The sequence below is a fragment of the Sarcophilus harrisii genome, chromosome 4 (assembly GCF_902635505.1).
Source record: "Sarcophilus harrisii chromosome 4, mSarHar1.11, whole genome shotgun sequence".
Lineage (NCBI taxonomy): Eukaryota > Metazoa > Chordata > Mammalia > Dasyuromorphia > Dasyuridae > Sarcophilus > Sarcophilus harrisii.
Window position 1 is genome coordinate 108,550,060 of NC_045429.1, and position 26,408 is coordinate 108,576,467.

At 34.1% G+C, this 26,408-nt stretch overlaps 1 protein-coding gene across 5 annotated transcripts in view; it reads left to right on the forward strand.

Moving 5' to 3' along the window:
- The window catches only part of RPS6KC1 (ribosomal protein S6 kinase C1), a 208,398-nt gene that overhangs the window by 106,949 nt on the left and 75,041 nt on the right, over nt 1–26,408 (forward strand). For 4 of the 5 annotated variants that reach the window (XM_031937352.1, XM_031937354.1, XM_031937356.1 and 1 more), the window contains 2 exons: nt 6,018–6,110; nt 25,721–25,768. In XM_031937352.1, coding sequence (XP_031793212.1) covers nt 6,018–6,110; nt 25,721–25,768 — 141 coding nt within the window. The remainder of the gene's footprint in view (nt 1–6,017; nt 6,111–25,720; nt 25,769–26,408) is intronic. The other variant, XM_031937353.1, reaches the window with a different exon arrangement.

Genomic DNA, 26,408 nt, shown 5'->3' on the forward strand with positions numbered 1-26,408 from the left:
TTTTACAGTGAAAGTACTCAATTGTCTTTTAGAAGTAGGGTATCTTAATTATCTGAAAATTGGGGAAGTCCTCTTTACAAGTAGGAGAATTAGTAGTTTTATGTATATAGAAAGTCAACATTTCACAAAGTAGCAGTGCCATAATAACAGAACAATGTACAAGCAAATCAGAAATAATTTGGCATAAATATTGAAAGGGTCTTTAATTAAGGAAAGATTGAAACAGAGTGAAGGATGTGGTTCAGGAAATCTTCTCGGAAAAGGTAAGCTTTGAGTCAGCTCTGGAAAGACTGAAGAGCATGAATTAAAGGAGAAGAGAAGGGAAAGCTTTCTCAATAAGGAGTGTGGCACACATTTAAAAGGTATTGCAGCAACCACAAATGAAATATGTATGGAAAACAGAAGGTTGATTTAGGATGAAAGAGGAATGTTGGGGACAATGAGTTTGAAAAAGTGTAGAAGAGGCACAGCAGCAGAATGAGAGGGTTTGCTATGCTGGAACATGGGGCTTTATAGTAAGATTTTTTTGTTTGTTTTTTTGGAAAGAAGTAATAATAAGCATTTCCTTTATAATCATTTGGTTTTCATTATTTGTTGTTCAGATGTTTTTGTCATGTTCAACTCTTTGTGATCCTATTTGACATTTTTTTGGCAAAGATACTGGAGTGGTTTTCCATTTTCTTCTCCTGCTCATTTTACAAATGAGATAACTGGAGCAATTGGGGTTAAGTGATTTATCCAGGGTCATTCAGCTAGTGTTAAGATGAGTCTTCCTAACCTCAGGTCTAAAACTTTATCCACCTAGTTGCCTTGTATTATTAAACCTTCTGCCTAATTGTCTTTTGAACTTATTCTTTTTTCTTTAGGTCTTATGACTCACAGTTATTTTTATAAGTGCACAAGGTTATATCTTGAGGTCTCTCATTTATAAAATGAGTTTATACATTCATTGATTTCTAGTTCTTTCTAGCATTATTATTATTTTTTAATTTTTAAAGGAAGTATTGTTTCCTTCTCGTTGGGTACAAGGTATCAGAATCATAAGTTTGAGGGCAAGAAGGAATCTTAGAGCACTCAGCACTTATAGAACATCTGATCCAAACTCTGTATTTTATGTAGGTGATATTGTAGCCTCTGTGTGTATTCTTTTAAAGTATAATTTTTTTAATTGACAAAATTCTATTTTTTTCTTCTTCCCAGCCTATTAGAGTAAAAAACAAACAAACCATATTCTTTGTAACAAAAATGTGTCATTAATCTATCTTTGCAAAAGTAATAACTCATTTTATTTATTTTTTTTTAGTTTGTTAATTTTTTCATCTCTCAGTTTTTATGGTCTTGATTTATTGGTATCATTCATTGCAGAAGACTTTTAGGCTTTGTAAATTGTAGGAGTCCTAGAAAGTGCCACATTTCCTACCCACCAAGAGAATACCAAAAAAAAGAAGCAGAAAGGGTTGCAAGAGTCTTTCCCCCTTTTTTCTATATTAAATGGCCCTGAGAACAGTGAAAGGATCAGTTTTAGCTAAAAATAAAGGAATTGTTTGAAGTGAAATTGAAAAGTCGTATTGAAAGAGACAGTTGGTTTTGTTTCATTTGAGGTTGATATTGAATGGACTGAGAAATTTCTAGTGTTCTAGAAAAAAACAGAAATACTTTTTGGAACAAAAATTCAAAATACATAAAGACTGACAGTAAAGAAGTTAAATTTGTGGAATAAAAATAGGGTACATTTTTCTGAGATATAAATAAGCTTTTCTCATGGGATCATGAAATCTGAATGAAAAAAATACAATTTATATATGGAATTTGTGAATTCCTTTTATGCTTCTTGTTTGTGAATAAACACTGCAGTAATATTTTTATCAGTATTTTTTTTATTTTAATTTAATTTTATTATTATAAAAATATTTTATTTCTCTTAATTTCTGTTTCTAGCTCTGTCTCCATCTTTTACCCACTGAATCTTCTTGTAACAAAGGTTAAAAAGGAAAATGAAAAAACCTAACAATTCAGCCAGCTAAGCATCATTTGTCTGACAGTATATGCTATATTCCCTTCCCATAATTCTTCTCCACAATAAAGGAAAGGAAGGAGCATGTGTTGGCTCTTCTCTGAAGCCAGACTTGATCATTATAATTGCGTAGTTTTTATAGCTGAAGCCCGAGTTCTCTGTCTCTGACTTTCTGTCTCTATCTATCTCCGTTTCTGTCTCTGTCTCTCTGTCTCTTTTTCTCTTTCTGTCTTCCTTCACTCTTCTCCTCCTCCTTCCCATCTATCTTTACACATACACAAACACAGTCTCTCCCTATTAGAATGTGAGTTCCTTGAGATGAGGCACTATCTTGCCTTTTGTATACCCAGCTCTTAACACAGTGCTTTGCAATTAATAACCTTTTAATAAATGCTTATTTTTTTGTTCATATTGTTATAATAAATGCCTATTAATTTTTTCTGTGTATGAAGTATATGTTGCTTTTTAAATTTTACTACTGGCATTATTTTTGGCTCCAGTTGGGCTGTTTGCCTGTATTTCAGGTTGGATGTTTTCACTTTTTTTCATTAATAAAATAAAAATTTTTTGTTAAGAATAAGTGTGTAGTTGAGCAATGTTTCCTTCCCCTCCCCCAAAGTAGTTATTGTAGAATTAAAAAATATTAGGTTTGGATGAAAACTGAGAGATATTCTGGTCCTCATCTTGTTTTTCTCTAGTGAATTTCATCTATTGTTAATAGAAAATCCAGAAGATTCTTTTGGCATATCTCTTTTTTGATTGTTTTACTTCAGTGTTTGTGGTTAACTCACAGAATTTCCTTACACTTTCCATTTGTCCTTAAGATATATTTAAAAGGCAGGGGAGAAATAGAAGTCTTCTGTTTCTTATCAAGGAAACAGAGGATTTTCTGAATCCTGAGGTATGATTCTGTCAATCCCTCTCCTCAACAAAGTCTCACGGTTCTAGTTACTTCTAGGATCAAAAATAAACTCCTCTGTTGGACATTTAAAACTTTTCCTAACTTTATGTCTTCCTGCTTTTCCAGATTTCTTTTACGTTGCTCCCTTATATGGGTACTACAATACAGCCATACTGGCCTGCTTCAAGTTATATATGAACGATACTTCATCTTTCATCCTTATGTCTTTTTTACATTGACAGTTCTCCACGTTTGGAGTGATTTCTTCCTCATTTTTGCTTTGTGGTTGCTTTCGAGACTCAGCTCAAGTGCCACATTTTACATGAAGACTTTCCTAATTTCCCCAGCAATTAGTGCTTTCCTTCTCATAATCACCTCATATTCATATTGTTCATATGTATGTATGTATACTGATATGTATTCTTATGTTATGCATACATTTCCAAATATGGGTATTTGCATTTATAAATGCTTGTTGATTGAAAAGTTATTGGACTTTGGGTTCAAGACTCCATCTTCTGCACCATATCATAAAATGTTTTATTAATATACAGTTTTATAAACATTGTAGTTATATCTCTTTCTTTAACATAATTAAAAATACAATAGAATTCCATTGTATTTTCTGAGTAGAAGACATGGTTGTGTGTGTTTTTTTTTTTTTTTTTTAAATCTTCATCATTGCTAAGGAATCTCTTTTGTGGTATGGTGGAAGGAATTCTGAATAAGTGTGTAGTTGAGCAATGATTCCTTCCCCTCCCCCAAAGAAGTTATTGTAGAATTACCAGGAGACCTGGACTCTAGTATTTACTTTGCTACCAAATTTTGACTTTGGACACATTATTTAACTTCTTTAGGACTTATGTCCTTATCTTTAAAAATGAGATAATTAAATTTGAGATAGTTCCCTAAAAATTCTCTAAAATCTCTTCAAATCGATGATTCCTTATTCCAATTGAAAAACTATATTCAACATAAGCCCTGTATATTTAAAAAAAAAAACAAAAACATAAGGTTCTTTATAATGATACTTCTTATCTTTTTTTTGTTGTTTTGTTCATTTCTCTGGATTGGAGTTCTGAAAATACAAAGAAATAACCCTTTGTAATCAGAAGATACTATGAACTGTCAATGTTTTGGGTTCCAGCAAATACCTGGTTTGAACTATTTCTTTATTCTATTCTTCTGTCCTGCCTCCCCACTTCATTTATTCATTTATTAGTTTTCCATTGATTTTTTTTTTTGGGAGTTCTAAATTCTCTCCCTCCATCCCATTGAGAAGGCAAGCAGTATTATAATACTTGTGAAGTCAGGAAGAACATATTTCTATATCAACCATGTTGTCAAAAAGCAAGATAAAGTGAACAGAATAGGAACTTATAAATTACTGACTCCAGTCCATTCTTCATATTATTTTTATATTCTTTTTTTTTTTTTTTTTTTTTTTTTTTTTTTGAGATTGGGTCTCCCCCATCTTACCCAGACTGAAGTATAGTGACCATTTACAGACCCAGTCTGACTGCTGATTGCCATGGAAGTTTTGTCCTTTTCCATATCCATGGTGGATCATTTCTCCCTTTCATATACAGCCCGGGGGGCTTCTTGCTATCTGTATTGGTGTCAGACCTAATAGACTTCAGCCTCAGCTCAGAACTCTCAAGCTCAAGTAAGTAATCAGTAAACATTTATTAAGTGTGTACTGTGTACTCAGTACTGTGCTAAGCTGAGGAATATAAATAAGAAAGAAAAATACCCCTCAAGGATCTTATAATCTAAGGAGTAAAGACAATATACACAAAAAAACTGAAAGGGTAGCTAGAGGGAGGGGTGTTTGTGGAGAATGGTCAGTAGATAATGAAGTTAGCTGTAAAATTCTGAACACTTTCTACAGGGAGATTTTGGGAGGGGGTTATTGCTTTGCCCACCTGCCCTCCAATCAGTGGGGTAAGAAAACTGAGTCTGCTGAGAGCATGTTGAGTTTTGAAACAGAATCAGTCTCTATGATGACTTGATTTCAGGTGAAGAGCTTTTCCTGGGGAAAAGAATGATGTTCCTACAGTCAAAACCAAGCTCAAATGATATACCAGCCTTAGCCTCCCTAGCAGCAGTGATTATAGATATGCAGCATCATCCCTGGCTTTGGATTCATCTTTTAAAATAAGTTTTCATTGTATCACTCCATCCCTTGTTCAGACCTTCCCTAACCTTGTTGACCCATATTTCCTAACCTGAATCCCCTTCTCATGTTAGGCAGCTCTCTAAAACACTATGTTCATGTTCTTTATTCATCCAACACAGCTTTTTTGACTTTCTGTTTTTCTTCTCTCTCTTTCTGTCTACCTGTCTAGAGGCAGCTAGGCGATGTAGTAGATAGAATGCTGGAACTGGGATCAGGAAGGCCTGAGTTTAAATCCTGCCTCAGGCACTTAGTAGCTGTGTCATTCTGAGGAGGTCACTTAAGATCCTACATGCATCCATTTCTCTTCTGTAAAATAGGGACAGTATAGTAATAGACAGCTTTGAATTCATTCAGGCTCAGCACTCCAACTACTATAGCACATGGCCTCTCTCTTCATAAGGGGGAACTCCAAAAGCTGTGCTTTATTAAAGATATTTATACTAAACTTCATTAAAAGAATCTGTCTGTGTGATAAAGGGCATAAGGCATATGCTGAATTTCCTCCCCAAATAGTTGTCTTAGTAAAATGTTGCTTACATTTACCTCTAAATTACTATGGTCATGTTTGGGGTAAATGTAAGGCTGTGATTGACTGTTGGGCCCCTGATCCATTTGTTAAAAACTTTCATTATAGCTTCATACTCCAGAGTTGAATTACAGCTTTAGAAACTATATCAACTCATTAATTTTCTTTTTTAAAATTTTGTTTTCAATGTTATCCTGACTTATTTACTTGCAACTTTTTTTTTTTTTTTTTTTTTTTTTTTTTTTGCATTAAGGACAAACAGAAACTTCTCCTTTCATCTTTCCTCTCTCTGATTTATGATAAATTTAGTTTCCTTCAGTTTGGCATTTGCTTCAGCAGGCAGCCTTCCTTCAAGTACCACCCTGATTGATGTATAATCTTTGATATCTTCCATTAGCCTCCAGGATCACTAAGTTCAAGGCCCTCTTGGAACCTAAGGAGCCCTGCCGAGGAACTGAAGGCCTTCAGAGTCCTTGGGGTGATTGACAAGGTAATTCTTCAGTGTCTCTTCAAGAGTTCAGTCATAAATCGACTGCATGCTGACATTCTGTCTTTGAAGCTTTGGATCTTAAGGATATGAAACAAAAGGAGAAAATGACTCAAATGCATCTGCACTTTAAAATAACAAAAGCAGAAGAAAAAAGGCTTTTATCTAAGCAATTCATGTAAGGTCATGCAAAATATATTTGAGCTAAAGGAGAAGGTACATGTTTGGTGGCATTCAGAAGAGTAGGACCTTTTAGAAAGTATTGGGTGTTAGAGCAAGGAAAAGATAAACCAGTGATTTTTGTGCTTTAGGGGTGACTAATGGGGAACAGTGATTCAGTACTGTTCAACATTAACAGGCATGCTCAGCTTGGTAGTCAAAGAGAAATAAATAACTTTCTCTTATTTATTTGGGGATTAAAATGGAAAATTCCCCAGAAACCTAATAGCAAATCCAAGATGGGTTTTACTGTTAACATGCTTTCACACTACTAAAGCACATAACTATTGGCATATAGGATATTTTCCAAGTGTAATTAAAGAAACAAACAGTATACTTACAAATAATCTGTTGGTTTTGATGTAGTTGATTAAACTGCCATGTAGCAACACTTAACAAAAGAAAATATTTTATTTAATATTGAGGATACATATTTTTAAATTCATGAAAGCTTATTTTTCACTATAAGCTAGAAATTATGAAGTATTCTGATACTTAGCAAAACTTATTGAGTGATCCTGATATGGTAAAATAGGTTTATGGTGCTATATTGAAAGTGAAGATTTTATAGAACATTGAAATTAATTGCATAGTGGCTACTAGTGAAGTCTTTCAGAAAAAAGATTATTATAGAGAAACATTACTTGACGTAACTCATCAAGTAATTCGTTTCAGAATATTTCATTTAGTAGAATATTGAACTAGAGACTTGGGATTAGTAGTGCAGTATTCAGATTTATAAAACCTGAAGACAAAATATTCCAGTTGAAGTACATCAGGTATGGTGACTCCTAGTGACATTTGATATTTCAGCTTATTTCTATTTGTCAAAATAACAATACCTTGCATTTGTAATGTTTGATATTTTTCAGAGCTTTTGAACACATATTTCTCATTTGATCTTCACAACAGCTTTTCATATGTGATGGTTGTTAGAGTGATACCTTATGAGAGGAGAGTGATTTTGCAATAATAGTAATTTATAGATAGCACTTTTAAGGGTTATTAGGAGTTTTCCTTTTGACAACTTTGTGAGCTGGTTTGTACAGTTATTATTTTCCCTGTTTTGCAGGTAAGGAAACTTGCATTCAGAGAAATTAAGTGACTTGTCCAGAGTCATATACCAGAAAGTGGTGGAATGAGGACTAGATCTAGATCATCAGTAAGCAATGATTAAATGCCTAATCTGTGCCAGGAACTGTGCTAAGTGCCATAGGGTGTAAAGAAAGGCAAAAGTCAGTCCCTTCCATTGAGGAGCTCACAATCTAAGGGGAAAGACTACATGCAAAAGAAAAAAAAATGTACAGAGAACTATATAAAGGATAATTAAGAGGGCTTGAGAGAAATTTGTTGTAGAAGGTGGGATTTTAGCTAAGAAGCAAGAAGCTGAGATGAGGGAGAGAGAACATGGGGACAGCTGAAGAACAAGTGTTTTGTTTGAGGAATAGCTTAGGAGGCTGGTGTCACTGGGTTGAAGAACAGATTTGGGGGAGGGATGGGTGTCTAAATAAAATATAAGAAATTTAGAGGATAATGCTAGATTTGGAAGGCTTTTGAACACCAAACAGAAGATTATCTATTTGATTCTGGAGGTGTTAGTGAGGGGTTTATTGAGTGTGTGTAGGTGGGGATGGTGGTGACATGATCAGGCCTCTATTTAAAGAGAATTACATTGGCAGCTGAATGAATGAAGATGGACAGTAGTAGGGAGTAGGGAGAGATATGAGACAGGTAGATCCATCAGAACGTCATTATAGTAATCCAGGCATAAGGTGATGAGAACTTGCACTGGAAGGATGGCAGTGTCAGAGGAGAGAAGGGGTTTATTTGAGAAAGATTGTCAAGATGAACTCGATAGAATTTGGCAACAGATTTAATTTGAAGGTTGAGAGAGAGTTAAAAATCTAGGATTACTCCTAGATTGCAAGCCTGGATCTCAGGTCTTCTTGAAAATACTGACATTCCTTTTTAAAATGAGAAAGGAATTTTTTCTTGCTGAAATAGTTCTCGTTTCATGTAAATTTGCATTACACAAATTCAGCTCCCCTACAGGCAGCAGGAGCTGAGTAGTCCAGGCTCCATCCAGAGTGCCCTGGCAGTGACCGAGGCAATCACACAGGTGCGACCCTATGCCAAGGGTCCTCCGTTGTAAATACTGAAGTAAATACTGTAAATATTTCAGCTTCAGGGGCTCCAGGTTCTGTAGTTGCCCTGTGAGGGGAAAGAGAAGTCTGTGAAACAATCTATTTATAAATAAGTAAGTGAGAATTGGATGTATAGAAATAATAATACATTATATTATGAGATTATAGATATTTATACATATACATATATATGCACACGTGTGTGGGAGTATTTATGTATATAAGCAGAATATATAGGGACATAGTATTTGCATATAGTGTATCATAATTTAATATAAATTCTGTGTATTTTCTCCAGTGGTCATACATGTACATACATAATCTTTTATACATGTGTCTGCTTATATTCACACATGTGGCTTCATGTGAGAGAATATATGATGCACACACAATATATATTATACACATAGTGTATCAGACATTTGAAAATGTTTAATATTCTTTCACATGAGATCACATGCACATGATGTCATATATGTAAACATGCACACAACATATTCTCACACATCCCACATGAGAGCAACATATAGTATGAATCACACATAATATATAGGCTACTATTATACCTATATTTTCAAGTATGATGTAGATGATATGGTTAGATTAGAGAGTCAGAGGTCTTATCTAATTCTGACAGTATGTGATTATGCAACTCAAAGGAACTGAGCATTATAGCTTTAGGAATAGAATACATAAACTAATTTATTATCTGATCTTGTTTTTACCTTTGCAATGCCCTAGCACATAGTAGGTACTTCTTAGACACTTTTAAATGAGTGACACTATCTTTCTCCTCTATGTCCCTTTCTTTCTGCTCCTGCAGCCATCACCCAAGTACAGGCCCTTATCACCCCTCACCTAGACTATAAGCAGGAGCTTTCTGGTTGGTCTTCCTTCCTCTAGTCTTTCCCCATTCCAGTGTACCTTCCATTCAGCTGCCAAAGTGATGGTTCTAAATGAAGTTCTGATCATGTTACTTTTCTATTCTGATTGGTTCCTTTTGCATCCAGGATCAAAAATAAAATACTCTTATGTGGCATTTCAAACCTTTTATGACTTTTCCTCTTTTGTCTTTCCCATCTTCTTATGTCCTGCTTCCTTCCTTTTATTTTGTGATACAGCTGTACTGACTGACTTGATAGCCAAACATTGTGCATTTGTCCTAGCTGATCCCCATGCCTGGAGTAATCAGAGGCAGCTGTGTGATGTAACAGATAGATCGTTGGGCCTGGAGGCAGGAAGATCTGAGTTCATATGCAGCCTCTGACACTTACATAAGCTGTACGACTTGTGTGAATCTGGACAAGTCACTTAATATCTGCCTGCCTCATTTTTTTCACCTATAAAGTGGGATAACAAAAGCATCTGCTTCTCAGAGTTACTGTGAAATTGCATGAAAGAATAATTATAACATAGTTAGCACAGTGCCATGCACATAGTAAACCCTTTATAGATACTTCTTTCTTTCTTCTTCCACTCCTTTCTCCCTTCCTTTACCAGTATTCTTGGCGTTTTTCTGATCATAGTATGTTAGAATAAATATTCATTTTTCTGAGCCATTTTCAATCACCAGTAGAGTTAAAGCTATCTTAAAATATCTATTTTTAATTACTTTTTTTTTTACAACTGACTTTAGAGATGTGTTAGTTCAGTATTTTGCAATTTTTCTAGATAACCAAGACGTTTTTATTACTCATGTATCCAAAGGGAAATCTGGACTGTGGATATACAAGCAGATGTCGTAACCATGTTCTTTATCTAGTATTCCTTGCTGCCTCTCGTAATTATTATAGTCAAATATCTAGTTTGTACAGTGGGGAAATCCCAGTAATGCTTAAACCCTTTGATTGACTAGGGCAGGGGTGGGGAAGTTTTTTCCTGCCAAAGGTCATTTGGATATTTATAACATCATTTGCAGCCCATATGAAATTCTCAACTTACAGAATTCAAGCAGTGGGATGTTGTTATACCTAGCTTTCAGCTCATCATAGCCTGAAGTTGCCTTTGCAAATGATTTCACTGTCCTTATATGGCCCACAGGCTGGTCGTCACATTTGGAATGGGACCTAGAACAAGAAATTCATTCAACTGATTTACTAGGGTTGTCCTACTAAGGTTTTTCTATTAGCTGTATTATTAAATGGATAAAGCTCAATATTTAGAAGGACCAAGCATTTGTCATCAGGGCCTCTAAAAATACTAAAAGGATTTAACTTTATATTACTCTTGTGAAACTGTTCAGGAAGAAGTCACTATTTCTGTGGTGTTTAGCCTTTAGATATGAAGCTGACTATTCCACTAGACTAGAAGTCTTGAACTATAATTGAGCCATAGCAGAACAACCATGTGATAAGTTTATGGCTATTCATTGATACAGGGGCAGTATTCATATTATATCATCATGGCCCATCTTTCTGTTGACAGTGTTTCAACATCAAGTGAACAATGTTATATGTATTCATCTATCCATACTCATATATCTTTGTGAATCTCTAATAAATGATTTTGGGATTCAAATGTTTACTTATTACCATTGAGTCCAGAAACCTAAGTAGAAGTTAATAAAACAAGACATAAAGAAAGGATGAAATAGAATTGAGATAGAGATGAGATAGAGGAAGGAGGCCACATATAAGTATAAGGGCAGTAGATATACTTTTAAGAATTCATTAAAATGCAACTCATAATTTTAAATGATTATCAATCAGTCACTGTTGTAGCAGACTTGCTATTTGAAAGATGGAGAAGAGAGGTGACTTGGATCTGCCTAGAATGTGAACTGGAAATGTTGGTAGAATTCATTTCATCTAATGCCCTCAGTTTTCAATAAGGAAACTGAGACACAGAGATTTCCTCAAAGTCACAGAAAATCTGGTGGTAGACCATAATTATTCTCTATAAATAATTGTTGCAAGCATTAGCCAAAAGATAAGACTGGATTTTTTTATGCATGTTATTGGAAAAAAGATTTATTTATATTTAGTTTTTAATGACCAAGCTAGCATATAAAACCAAATAGTGCCATTTTAAGGGAATATATAATCCCTTTTGAAAATGAAGGGCATGTGTTTGTATTTTACAGGCACATTTGTAATGTTCCATGATACATGAATTAAGGAACAAGTTTATGAACTTCACTGCCTTGACAATTTATTCCATTTCTCTCATGTTTAATGCCTTATTTTACATACACATACACATATATGCATACATAATTATGATATTTTTACTCTTCCAAAATACTTTATCATACAGTAATAATGTAGTAATACTTTACATTTATATAACACCTTTGTTTCAAAGAGTTCATTGTTTTTTAAAAATAATTTAAATTTTTATTCCTTTAATAGATTCAAATAGAAAACATCCGTATGGGGCTATCTATTGACTTAGAAAGCATCAAATTAATATTATCTATGTTATATTGTATTTTCATTTATTTTGTTAAATTTTTTTTTATCTCGTATGGTTCCTAATTGAGAGTTTTATAGCTACAGGAGTTTGACACCAACAACACTTTTGGTCATTAGATGATAATTATTCCTTTTTTTTGACCTGATCCAGGTGAGTCACTTAAAGTCAGCTAGGAAGGACTGCATTAGAATTTTGATATCCTGAATTAACCCTTCTGATATGAGGCATACATTACCAATATGGCTCTGTCCTCACTCAAGCCCTCCATTTTCTCAATCCTTGTAATTGATTTCAGAAACCTAAATAGAACTTAATAAAATAAGATATAAAGAGGTGATGAAATAGAATTGAGGTAGAGATGAAATAGAGGAAATAGGTCTATTTAGTTTGGTGCCATTCTACTTATTCAACTTTATTCCCCCATTTCCTAATACACAACCCGTGCTTTAGTCATATCTCTTTCTTCATTGTCCCTGCACACATCATTCCTACCCAGTACATTTGCAAATGCTATTTTCTCCCACCTCCTCCTACCTCCTTAGTACCATTTTTCCTACCTCCCACATACCACTCCTTCCCTGTTCTTTAAGGCTTGGATCAAAGTCTGCTTCCTCCATGAAGTCTTGTCCAAATATATTAGCCTGCCCTGCTTTCCTCTTTCTGATTATAGGTTATAATCAATGCCACACAATTAAGATTATGATGTCTTTGGCAAGGAACTGAAGATTTTAGGTTATATTTTCAGCATCGTGGCTGATTGAAAACAAGGGTTTTAGAAGAGAGAGACAGCTTTGGGAATTGAATAGCTGATTAAGAAGGTGCTGTCTACAAATAGATTTTGGACATTTTGATTATGGTTTAAAATTTGGGAATGACGGGTTCTTGATGAAGGATGGAATGTACATAAGAGGTGCTAAAAATGTATTTCCTGATGTCTTGCAAATCTAAACAAAAGGGTTTTGGACTAAAATGTGGTGGAAAAAAAAATACTCTCTACATATATTTACCAAGATGGAAAACGTAGGTTAAAAAAAAGTAGGGAGATTGCAGTAGAAACACTCAGATTCAAGAAATTCAAGAAATTAGCAGTAATAATGACATTGTTTTAGTACTTTATAATTTATAGAACACCTTCATCACAACATCCCTATATAGTAGTAGGTACTACATGTATTATCCTCATCGTTAACTAAATGAAGAAACTAAGGCAGCGAGAGTTTACCCATATTCACACATCTAGTAATTATCTAAGATGGGATTAAAAAACTCTTCTTATGATTCCAAGTCTAGTATTCACCACATTATTTCACATTACTTCAAATGGCTGTACACAAATGTACCAATTATAGGTAACAGGCAAGATGAATGAGGGATCCTAATTTAAAGAAGCAAATGGTATAATTTAGACTTGATGGGATGAGATCTATGATTGGACTGACTAGAAGGATGGGAAAAAGGGAAGGTGGAGGCCATAATAGCATTGCACATTAGGAAGATATACTCATGAGAGAATCCAGCAACCAGAGTAAAAGAAACAATAAGAAAGCATCTGTGTGAAGATCATTGTAAGCAAAAATAAGTGATATTGTTATTGGAATATAGCACAGACCATCTGGATAGAAAGAGGAAACTAAATGAGATTTCAAAACATATAGCAAGTCTGGAAGAGGCATGATGCAGAAGTGACAGAGGACTTCAGTTATCCAGATATTTGTTACAGTTCTCTTGCCATGACAAAAGAAGAGCAATTAATGATTGGTTAATTTATTTTAATTTAATTTTAAAATTAATTTAATTTATTTTAATTTAATAATTCTGTTTCAGAAGATTCAGGAAGCACTGAAGCAACTAATTTTCTGAATCTGATTCTTATCAGTAGGGAGAAACGATGCTGATGTCAAAAAGCTGGGCATCGGAGGAGATTCCATCTTAGAATTTTTGAAATGAGGGGAGAGATAGGAATAATTTGACATGTGTGCATAGTATCTTTAATTAATCTGTAGTTCCTTCCTGTATTCTAGTTTTGTTTTTCTAGCTAAATTTTCACCTCCTTGAAATCAGGGACCATATTTTAAATTTCTTTCTCCCATATTGTCTAAACCTCTATATTGTCTAAACATTATGTTAAACATATAGTAGGTCTTCTATAAATACAAGCGCATTAACTTTTAGAAAGAATGGAAACACTGTATTTTTTTTTAGGCCTTTTGAATATAATCTCTCTCCTAAGTCTCTGAAGACACTGCCTGCAGGTTATAAGTGCACCTTAACATGAGTTACATTATGGGTGTTGAACTCTCACACACTTGTATTAAATATATTTTCACCTCCTCATACAGTGGATGTCTTTGAATTGTTGGCAGGATGTTTTGCTCCTGTGGGCAAAACTGCCATTTTGAAAGTGAAAAGTCTATCTTTGTATTTCTTTCATTTCATCATACATTGTGATTTTCCTTAACATTACTGATGGGATTCATACCATAAGAATTCTACTAGTACATATTAATACAATTTTCAAAATTTAAGCAACTTCAAGATTTATGTATAGCAATCTGTATATGCAAAAGAATCTTGTAAATCATACTTTGAAATAAAATATATTTAAATCTTCTCCATTACCTTTCTGCTGTTGTTAATTGGGATTCTAGGCTTTCTTTCACCTGGAAACTGGATTAATTCTTTCTTCAGTGAATATGCTAATTTGAAAATGCATCTGTAGGTCCTTTTAGCATCATCATGTTATTCAGTCATTTCAGTTGTGTCTGCCTCTTTGTGACCCTATTACCCTATTTGGGGTATTCTTGGGAACGATACTGGTTTTGCCAGTTACCATTGCCAAATGGTTTTGCCATTTCCGTCTCCAATTCATTTTGCAGATGAGGAAACTGAAGCAAAGACTCAGCAAAATTATTTGACCAGGGCTAAGCAGCTGGTTAGTGTCTGAGGCCAGATTTGAACTCAGGTCTCCAGGCTTCAGTATTCTATATACTGTGCTACCTGGTTGTCCCCCAGCATAATCATGAAAAGGCATTAATTCAGTGCCCATTTTTATGTAATACATTACTGAACAATGTAAATAGGAAATGTTACATAGACATAGTTACTATTCTCTAGGAACCTACAATCTAAAACAAATTTTATAGACAAACACATAGAGAGAATTATCAGGAAGAATAAAAACATTAATGAACAGTGAAGTATTTCAAACCAATGGAAATTTAAGAGTATTGAGCTAATCTGTTTACCCAGTGTTTAGCATAGTCCCAGGTACCTAGAAAGTGCCTAATAAATACTGGTTGATTACCTTCAAATGGAAATGAGATTATCCAAAACTAACTGAGACTATATTTAATTGAATTTTTTTCATCTAAAGTTAATATGGTATTATATTAACACCCAAAGTTAATTTCAGAATACAGTTTAAAGAAATAGAATATTCTTTATGCGCTTGAATGATATGAACTGAACTTGGGCCCAGAAGCCCAGAATTCCAGAGTTCTAACCTTGCTTTAGCATAATTTCTTTGTGGCCTTGCACAAATTGATTCACAAAGACAGTTGAGCAAAATGGAGAATAGCTAAGGCACAGAGATCTTGTTTCTAAAGCATTTGGACATAAGAAGAGCTGTCTAAGTGGTTGTTTTTCCTGGCACTTCAATATTTCTATTTCCAACCCAATTTCTCAGTCTTTTATATTCTGCTTTCTGCTATATTTATATCCAGTCTCCTTACAAAGGCACACTATGCCCTTTGGAAGCAGGTTTGATGAAGTAATAAATGTATAGGCCCAGGATTTAAAAAATATACAAGGCAGAAAGTCATCCCTGTGTATGTGTTTAAATACACATATACATGTATTGCTAACTGTCATTTACCTTCTATCTTAATATAAACTGGTTGAGGAAAGGATCATAATCATCAGTCCTTAGCTGAAATTAATACAAGAGATTTTAAGAATCGAATGACTTTTTCTCAATTCTAATCTTCATCTTTTAACACTGATGATTACCATGTTCTCTTGAAACTTTGTTCTTTCTTTTTTCTTTTTCTTTTTTTTTTTTTTTTTTTTTGTTTGTTTGTTTTAGTTGGTTTTTGGTTTTGGTGTCTTTGCTGTCTCCCAATTTTTCTATGTGTTTGGCCATTTCTTACTCTCAAATCTTACTTATCCAGCCGTAATCTCACTGTTCTTTTTGCAATTCCAACTGTCTATTTAATATCTCAAACTTTCTTAATTCTCCTTAATCTTGGCACCTTCCTTTTGAGATGATTCCCAATTTATCCTGTATGTGATCCCCAATGTATCCTCTATAAGTCTTCCTTTCTATGGTTGTTTTAATGTTGTCTCATTCATTAGACTGTGAGCTTCTTGAGAGTTAAGATTGTTATTTACCCTTCTTTTTATCTTTGGTATTTAGTACAAGTGCATGGCGCATAGTACAGGCTTGATAAATGCTGTTTGGCTTGATTTAAAAACAGGCCCGTAAAATTTGTGAATAAAGACACATTCATGATTTCATGTGGTATTTATCCCTGTAGTGCTTTGTAACAGCTTACAAAAAACTTATCTAATAGCAAACAACAGGTTGTGGTTAGATTAACTGAATTTAGATGGAAGATTGGACAAATGGGTTTTGTAATAATGGCTCATATTGTACATGAGTGGTTTCTACTAATTCTCTGTGGAAGCCTTGAAAAGTTTTTCCACTTAAAATTATGATAAATTTAATTTTTTTTTTTCAGAATTGACATTTCCTTGTACCTCATCAATATAGGGACATAGTATTTGCATATAGTGTATCATAATTTAATATAAATTCTGTGTATTTTCTCCAGTGGTCATACATGTACATACATAATCTTTTATACATGTGTCTGCTTATATTCACACATGTTATTTCTGCTTTTCCTCTCTGGGCATGATACACACAATAAGGTGAAAAGCAAAGATTAATAAATCTTAATAAATCATCATGTAAGTGAATTCATTTTGAGCAAAATATGGGACAGTGTTACAGAATAGTCATGGAGAATGATTGGGTTCTTAATGTGTCTTGGGTGTTTAATGTTTCAGATCACAATTTTATTTCTGTTTGTGGGTGTTGAGATAAATATCATTTTTTAAACACTTAAAAACTTATTTTAATTCTGGTATTATTAATACCAAAAAAATCAGTTCATTGTAATCTTTACTGAGAATAAATGTTGAATTTTGTTTTTCAGTAGCAGGAAGTCAGGATTTAAGGATTTGCATTTAGTAGATTTCTTCATATCTTCTATCAAAATTTTATTCATGTAATATTTGTGGGTCTAAGTTTATTTTAGAAAAAATAGACATATCTAAAACAAAATTCTAAGGAATTCAAGTGCCTACTTAGAAATCTATATATATTATAGGTGTATACATATATATGTGTGTGTGTGTGTGTGTGTGTGTGTGTGTGTGTGTGTACACACACATCTCCTTGATTGATGATAAGGGCAATTGAATTAAAATCATTTTATTTCCCTTCCAGTGATTGCTGTTAACTATTTATTCCAAATGAAAATGCAGGAAATTTAAATGTTACTAGACTTCTTTTAAGAAAAAAATTTCAACATACAATTGAAGCTGTTAAGGTGGCTAGATTTATGTTAGTACCATAAGAGGTATTATCTTGCTTGTCTCTCTGTTCAGCCACTGGTGTCTCCTGTGACCTTGGGTTGTGTGTGTGGTAGGGTGACTGATGGTTCACCATGTTCTTTTTTCTGGTACTTTGCCTGTTGCCTGCCTCTGGGTTTGTGATTCCCCTTATGCTGACTTCGGCAGTATTCCTTCAGTCTCTTATCTCAGGGCTTTGATGCATATGTTCTGAAGGTGGCCACAGTGACTTTGGGTGGCAGCAGATGGTAAACCTTCAGGCTGCCACCGGCTATACTGGTGTTAAGTTGAGAACTTAACGTTTGATGAAGAATCAGTAGTGCATATGAAAGAGCTTTTACTGCAGAAATATCTTTTAATTAAAAAATTAGCATACTGAAACATTTATTAATGTCTGCTTTTAAGGAAATTTAAAATTACTTTCTTAGAGCTAAGCTCCAGTTATTTATCAACTTAGTTTTATATGTTTCCTATCCTTTCTAGTCTTTCACTTTCCTCCCTGGGTGACCAAGCTGATTGGTTTACAGTACTTAAAGCTAGATAGTTTAGATATGTATGTTGAGGAGAAGGATATATAAAAAAGGATCTTTTTATATGAGTATTCATACACATACACGTGCTTGTATATATATACACACACATATGTAACTATCCATGTGTGCATATGTCTTTTATATGAACAAATTTTAAATATTAATATACATGTTAAAGGTCAACTTTAAATCAGGTTCTTCTTCGGGTTTCCCCCTTGTGACCTTCCCTTTACATACACACATACACCCCCACACACCTGACAATCTTGGTCCTTTAAACATTCTCTATTTTAAGATGTTTCTCTTGAAGAACTAATCCTTTTTCAGAGACGATGTTGGGGGGCAGAATGAGAAGATTATAGAAAGGGGGGTGAGGTGGGCCACAGTTTCAGCTAGTTTAATGAATCCTTTTGGCTAGTCAGCCCCTGTAGCAATGAACTCTTGTGGCTCCTTACAGTGTAACACATCGAAGGCTCTTCCAACATAGACATAGCATCAGTAGGATCTTAAGAAGGAATTTAGTCATTTCACTGTAAATCCTAAACATCCCTGCTGTTGCACTTTGTGTCCCTTCTGAAAATGGATGCTAAGGGTATTGGATAATAGTACATAAATGTTATAAAATGACCATGTACAGTCATTCCACTTCATGCCTCATTCCTCATCTCTGAAATAGCTTTTATGAGCATATGATAGCCAAGAACAGATTGGTTTCATGGCATAACATGAGACAAGTGCCTCTACACAGTCTGCTCATGCTGATGCTCCTGATGCTGCTTCTTCTAATGGGCTAACAACTACCTCGCAGTATCCTTTGCTGTTGGAGCTACTGGGCAATAGGAAATGAAATGCTGTTGGTCTTCCTGTGCCAAAGGAAAAAAAGTCAGTTCCCAGAAGAGAGAACTAATAATGTCGAAGGTCACCCAAAGCTTTGTTATTTTCTGGGATTAGAACTTTAGAAATGGAAAATTCTGTCACACATTTTTGTAATTTTATTGGGCCAAAGGAAGTATATAGATAGATATAGAAGTACTCAAAGAGGACCAAATTTCTCACATTAAACATAAGTAACATTTGATCCCAAACATATGGTTTTAGATGAAGAAAATTTCTGTCTCTGATAAACAGAAACAAGCGCTTCATATGAAGAATTTGTTAAAAACCATTTCACTTCTGCAGCAGGATAGATTTAGCAACCTCTGTAACATTGCCAAGCAGAGGTTATTCTTATCAACCAAATTCTGAATGTATTTGAAAGATAGTTGTATGTATGTAATTTTACTCGTTTGACCTAAGTTGAGAAAAGCTGTCTTTTTTGCCAAATGCAACTTGTACCTTCTTTCTGGTGTGCGCTCTCTCTGTCCTTTTGTGTACTGACTTGTTCCTTTCTGTTATGCATAGACATGTGTGATTTCCCTACAGTGGAATGTGCTCAGTAGAGGCCTCCCTTAGGCTTCTTCCAACAAATGACATAAAAATGAACAAGTAGTGCTCTAGCTTCATTATCTGCTATATTACCTGACCTGTACCCTACTGGGTTTTTTCTTAAAGTCTTTTCTGATTTTTATTTTGGAAAAATTTATAAGATAACCAATCCGGTAGTGTAGACAAATATTGTCTGAAGTGATATTTCTCGATTTAGGAATTAGTGTTGTGGTATTTTTGGAACCACATGTATCACTGGTATCAATAAATTTAAAGTAAATTTATAAGATCATACAGGGAATACATCTCTGAAGAAATGTCTCAGCCTCTCTCTTGCATTTTGTTGTGTCCAAGGTTTCCCTGTGATGCTGGGTCTCTTATACTTTCTAACTGCTATAAAAAAATCAAAACAAATTACCCCCAACCCTCCTTTTAATTACTGATATATATTATTTCTCATAAATATTTTTTCCCCTCCTCCAAATCCTGGCAATGGTAGAAAGTAAGTAGAGAGTAGACTGTCTTGGGTTGTGTAGATGGTTAACTAAAAGACCCAGGTCCATTATCATTTGAGATTTCTCCCCTTTACTTTTATAAAAGAGCAGCTTCTAGTTTCATTTGTGCTATTGTAATTAAAGAACAGATGAAGCTAGCCCTGGAGGGATAGGTTATCTGCTTTTTTTCTAGTTAGCAGTCATTCTATATGTTACCATAGGGCGAAGATGCAGTAATCTTGTCTATTAGAGCATATGCTAATATAGTGCTGATAAGGAAGTGTGAAAAATGAAAGTGAAAAATACATTAATTGTGTTCTTGCAATAAGGTACGCTATCAAAGGTAATTATTTCATGACAGTTTTAGTTATAGCACTTGTTTTATCATGAAATAAAAGATGGCTTTAGGAGCCTTTTATTGGAAAGACAATTGTATCAAATTAGTACCAGATTAGATTTTTGTCTTTATAAAGGTGAGCAAACCCATGAGCAGTTTTTAAATTGGTGTGTTCTAGTCCTCAAATGAACAAATTCTGTTTGAGGGTTAAAGAAGCTATTATTCCGTCCTTTATGCTGACAGCTTCATTACAGATTGGCCTACTGTTGGCATTAAAAAAATGTTTGGCTCCTTATGATCTTTGTGCATGCAACTCTAATATTAATATAGATCCATAGCACCGTTCATTAAGAAATGACTTTAAATGAGGTCGATGCATGTAAATTCGCAAAGATACAGATGTTAAATGCAGTCGTTCCTCTCTATATACAGCTGTATGGCTAATAATTTTCAAGTGCCTAAAGCTCTTGTTAGCAAGAGTGCTGGTGTGTTAAGAATGGCCCTATCAATAACTTTAAGAACAGAAGTTGAAGGTGCTTCTTTTAAAGACTATTGTTAACTAAACATTATTGCCAAACAGATGGAAAGCATTCACCAGCCTGATGTTTTTAGGTCTAATTATATTATCACCAACCCTGTATGGCTCAGTTGAAGAGGTGTATCCAGAGGCCAATTTATAATCATTTAGCCAACACCTGTTTGGGAGAAATTGACAGTCAAAGGGCACATTTAAAAAAAATCACATATGTTCTTGTGTTTATTGCCTCAATGTGAATAGTTTAGTTACAAACAAACTTGGTAAGAGAAGAAAGTGAATGTAAACAAATGAGTATTTCTTAGACATTTTTATCTATCTAATTTTGTGAGTTTTTATCTTGTGTGGTTAAATGAAGCTAGCAAAATGATATCATTCCCGATTTATACAACCATATTCTTTTCATTTAATTAAGTTTCTAGCAGAAAATAGATTTTTTTCCCCCTATAGTTGCATAAGTAGCATACTAAGTAAATTTTCATTTTAGTCAAATGAAATGATGTTTAGTACAATTGAAATTTATCCTATCTAAGTTGGCTATACTATTGTGGTAAGTGATTTAGGTGAATTGATTTAAAAAATCAAACCAAACAAACAATACTTAAGAGATACTGCGTGTTGTCATTTCCAGTTGAAATTTATTTAATATTTTATTTAGGACTCTGAGTTCTTGATACTCTAGAGAAAGAGTATGTTTGAAAGAACAATGGACTTGGCCTTAAATCCACACTCTGCCATTTACTGGGTGACCTTGGACCTTGGACAAGCCATTTAAACTCTTTATTTCCTCACCTGTAAAATGAGGGTCTCAAATGAAATCATTTTTAAGGTTCCTTTGGATCCTTACATTTTGTGACCCAAGATTTTTGAACAATTATTTTCACTTTATGAGGTATGTCTCTAGCATGCTTTGGAAGATCACAGCTAGTAATGAGGGTGTAACCAAGGGTGGCTATTGGGGCATAATGGATTTAATTCTCACCTGCTTTAAATTTTTGTTTCTTCTTCCAGTTGCCATAAACTCTTTACTTTCTCTGTTCAACTTAGCTGCTTTTTTAGTTAGCAATTTGCTCTTCTCTCTATACTTTTTCCCTTAGTGAGCTCATCCACTATGAACTCAACTTTCTCCTCAGTAGATGACTATTAGTCATTCTTTCTAATTCTGATATCTTCCTGTTCTCCATTCACGTACCTCCAGTTGCCTGTTAGGCAGTTACGTTATCATGATCTACTGTTACATCAAATTAGAATGCTTAAGACCAAACTCATTGTTTTTGCTTCTCTTCACCAAACCTGGACCCTTTTGCAATTTTTCCATTTCTGTCAAATATAATTCTACTTTTATTCTCCTCATCTAGACTTAAAACTTTCGTGTCATATTTGACTTCTCCTCTTCCTTACTCTATCCCTTTCAATCAATTAAGCCCTGCTTTTTTTCTTGGTAAAATCTTTTGTATTTATCATTTTCTCTTTATTTCTACCGAATTTACACTATGATTTTGCTTTTTAGATTATTGTAATAGCTTTCTAAGCTTGTATTTTATTTGTATTTTATTTTATCATCTTTTGTATTTTATTTGCCATAGCCAAATTATTTTCCTAAAATAACTGTTTTAGTTATAACCTCCCATGATGGTCCAAATGCTTTAGACTGATGTTCATAGCCTTGTGTAATATAGGCTTAGTTTATCTTTCCAACTTCATTATATCCCATTTTTTTTTCATTTTAAAATTTTTGTTTGACTGATTCTTGATGTCTCATTGAATCATTCATTTCCATTTGTCCAGTTCTAATTTTTAGTGATTTTTTTTTTGTGTTGGTTAGCTTTTTTAAACCTCCTTTTGCATTTGGCCAATTGTACTTTTAAAGTTGAATTGTTCAGTGGATTTCCTGCTGAACCGCCCCATTTTGCCAAATTTATTTTTTAAGAAGTTGTTTTCTTTAATGTATTTTTTTTCCTTTTGATCAGACTTATTTTTAAAGAAAAGACTTCACTTGTAGGCAGTTTGCTATTGCTGTCCTCTTCTAGGTTTATATTCTGTTCTTCCCTGTCTCTGTAGTGCCTCTGAGTGGTCAAGGCTCTTTTTTTTTTTTTTTTTTTTTTTTGTTAATTTTTAAAAGTTGAGTTCTGCACCCAGGACACAGGGGAGATTGTTCTAAGCTTCTTTTCCAGTGGGACAGGGTCCTCTCACTGACTGTGTTGGGACACGTGGTGCTTCAGGCTTTCCTACTGTGCTGAGTTGACTTGGCTAAATCCTGCCTGTTACGCTGAACCCAGGTTCAGGGGCTCACAATTTGCTTTCTGTGGTTGCTTGGCCTTCTGATCCACTGGCCTTCTGAACCAGGATAGAGTAGCCAACACTGCTTTGGCTAAGAGCTTCCAGCAAGATTCTGTGTGCTGGGCCAACAGCTCAGTGATATGGCTGCAGTGGCTGTATTATCTCCTCCCCAATTGAGACAGACCTTTCCTGAAGTCCTTCTAAGATATCTTAAGCTGGAAAATTATTACATTCCAAACGTTTATGGGTTCCGCCACTCCAAAATCCATTCAGAGGCATGATTCTGAGCGAAACTATGAAGAACTCAGGCAATATCCTGTCTACTTTCTGCCATCTTGGCTCTGCCTCCTCCCTCCTCCAACATCATTATATCCTAAACAAACCTTGTGCCCCAGTCACATATTAATTATTGTTGCTAATTATATATATTATATAATAATAATAGAAAATATATATTTATTATTGCTATTTATATGTATCCATCTTGTTCAGTTTTGTTCCTTGTCTTGGCTCATCTTGTTTTTCCTTGTGGTGTGTCTTCAGAATCCCCTCTTATTGGACTCAGCAGGACCTTTTGCCGGTACCAGCCATTTGGCATTAAAGAATATGCTTCTTGGTATCATTATTTTGCCTTTTTTTTCTTTTTCCTTTAGGAATGTCTTAGGTCCATAGTGTTGTCTTTGTATGGTGATTGTAAGGTCTTGAAGATCAAGGTTCATGTCTCATATTTCTTTTATCATTCATAATATTATGCATATAGACACTCATTAGATATTTGTTGACTAAATGACTATTATTTCAGTTGGCTTAATTTAATTGCCGGAGGGTAGCTGGCACTAGTCTTCTCCAAAACTTAGTATTTATGTAACCATTCTTTGCTCAGAAGACTTGTTTTTTTCTTCCCTCTCCCCCCCCAAAATATGGTGTTATTTCTCTGCTTCTTATTTCTGTTACCCTATCCTTATCCATTCTCTGTCTTTTCCTCATCCACCCCCTTTATGCCCCTTTCCCCCCATTTTTCCCATTACACAATCTATTCCAGGTGATACTTGCTTGATAATAGTAGAATATTAGAACAATTAGAAGCTTGCTTATATTAGAACATCCTGCATTTAAATTATTGAGAGTTGTTAGTAAGTTGAAGAATAAAGTATTATGTCATTCACAAAAATAATTCTTCTGAATTTATAGGCATTACCACGTAAAATTCTAAATTAAAGGTACATATCCAGAATTATGTTCATTCATAGATGAGTTGTTTCAGAAATTAGATTCTAGATAGTACCTAATATATGATCCAATGAGTAGCATTTAATAGGTTAGACTACTAAGACCATCATTTGAAAGGAATTCATGTAAAGGATAGGAGATTTGATTACATGATGTTTAAGAATGCTTCTAACTCTTAGGTTATAAATTTCTGGTCAGTCATTATTTAATGATTCATTGAATAAAATACCAATAATCTCCTGACAGAGTAACTTCCCATGAGTGAATTTGTTTTGCTTGACTCTGCATATATATTAAGAGGAATTGTTTTTCTTTTCTTTTTCTCTTTCCCCCCAACAAAGTGGGGTTGGGAAGGAGAGAAAATGCCTTTATTTTAATTAAAAAGCAATTAAAAATAGAGAGGTGCAATAGATATGGAATGTTATATACACTTTCACATAAGCATAGAAAAAGTGAGGGGTGCTACAGATGTGGAATATTGCATAAGCTTTTAGATGACTGTTGTGTTAGTTTTGTTTATTTTGATAACAAGGAACTTCTCACATAGTGATGAATAATCTATAAATGTTTATAATATAAAAACCAAACATCAATAAAACAAAAAATAAACTATTGAATATGTTCTGTGATTGCTTAATCAGTCCATCATACATTCTATGAAAAAGAAGAAAAATCCTGTTTAAAACTGATTTTTAAAAAAATTAGCCCTGAAAGTTTAAAAAAAATAAATATGCTCGCAGATACTAAGGAAATTCTGGGTAAGGTATAAGATCCTTTAGCCCAGAAGTAATCTGCTTACAATATCTGGTTTGGCAACCCACCTCCTTTTGGTGTTCTCATCCTTCCTGAGAAATCAAGGAGGGCGTGACCACCTGTGTTCTACTTGAAGTAAGGAATACTTAACAGTAAAGAGATGTATTTACATATCAATAGCAATACATAACAATAAGCAATAGCTTATAGTTAGCACTTGCTCAAGCACTTGCTCAGTGTGATGTGATGATATAATGGTTCTCTAGTTGGCACATACTTAGTGTGCTGTAATGATGTAATCATACCAAGGTATTTAAGGACTGAATGGGTTTATACTTTACCCAGAGTTCCTCCATTATCTGCTGCCCTCTACATACTAGGCAATGTATCTAAAATATATTAAAAATTGTAATGCATCTTTAGTGGTGTCAAAACAATTATTTGTTTGCATAGGGTTATGTTTTGCGTTAGTAGGACTAGTGTGGCTATTCAGAATTTAACCACACATTTTCTGGTTGTTTTTTTAAAATTCTGTTCAGTGATATTTAATCTTAATAGAGGAAATATTAATATTTCTTTTCTTTTTTTAAAAAAAATTTAATCCTTTTGTAGGTTTTACTTGTAATGGACACAAGGACACAACAGACATTCATTTTAAAAGTAAGTAAAATTATTGTGTTTTGCCGGATTAAAAAATTGAAAGGAAGAAATACTTCAGAAAGAAAAAGCTTTATTTTTAATATTTTGAATATTTTGTGTACTTTTATTTTCTACATTTGTTTTATTTTTTGTAGTTTATTTTTAATAACCTCCCTCCAGATAACTAGATGTTGCCTGTACCTAATTTTATATGATAGTAGGGCACAATGTCACCCATTTGAAAGGAACCTCGGAGGGCCATCAAATCCAACCTGTATCTAAACAAGAATCCTCTACAATTTTCCCACCAAGTAGCCATGCTAAGGTTTCTCAAAGATCTCCACTTGGCCTAAAAGGAACCTGTTAACTCTTGAGATAGTTTTTTTCTACCCTAATTGTTAGGAAATGTTTCCAAACATCAAGTCTACATTTGCCTCCTTGTAGCTTTTATTCTGCCGCAGAATAAATCTTTCTTCTACCATGTGACAATCCTTTAAATGTTTGAAGACACTCATCATGCTTCTGCTATCTTTTTTCTTATGTTTGCTTTCTTTGATCTTCCAACATTCCTCATCTGGCCTGTCACCATTTTGATTTTTCTGTAGTTTACCAAAGTCTTTTATAAATTGTGAAAATCAGGAATAAATATAAACTCCTGATA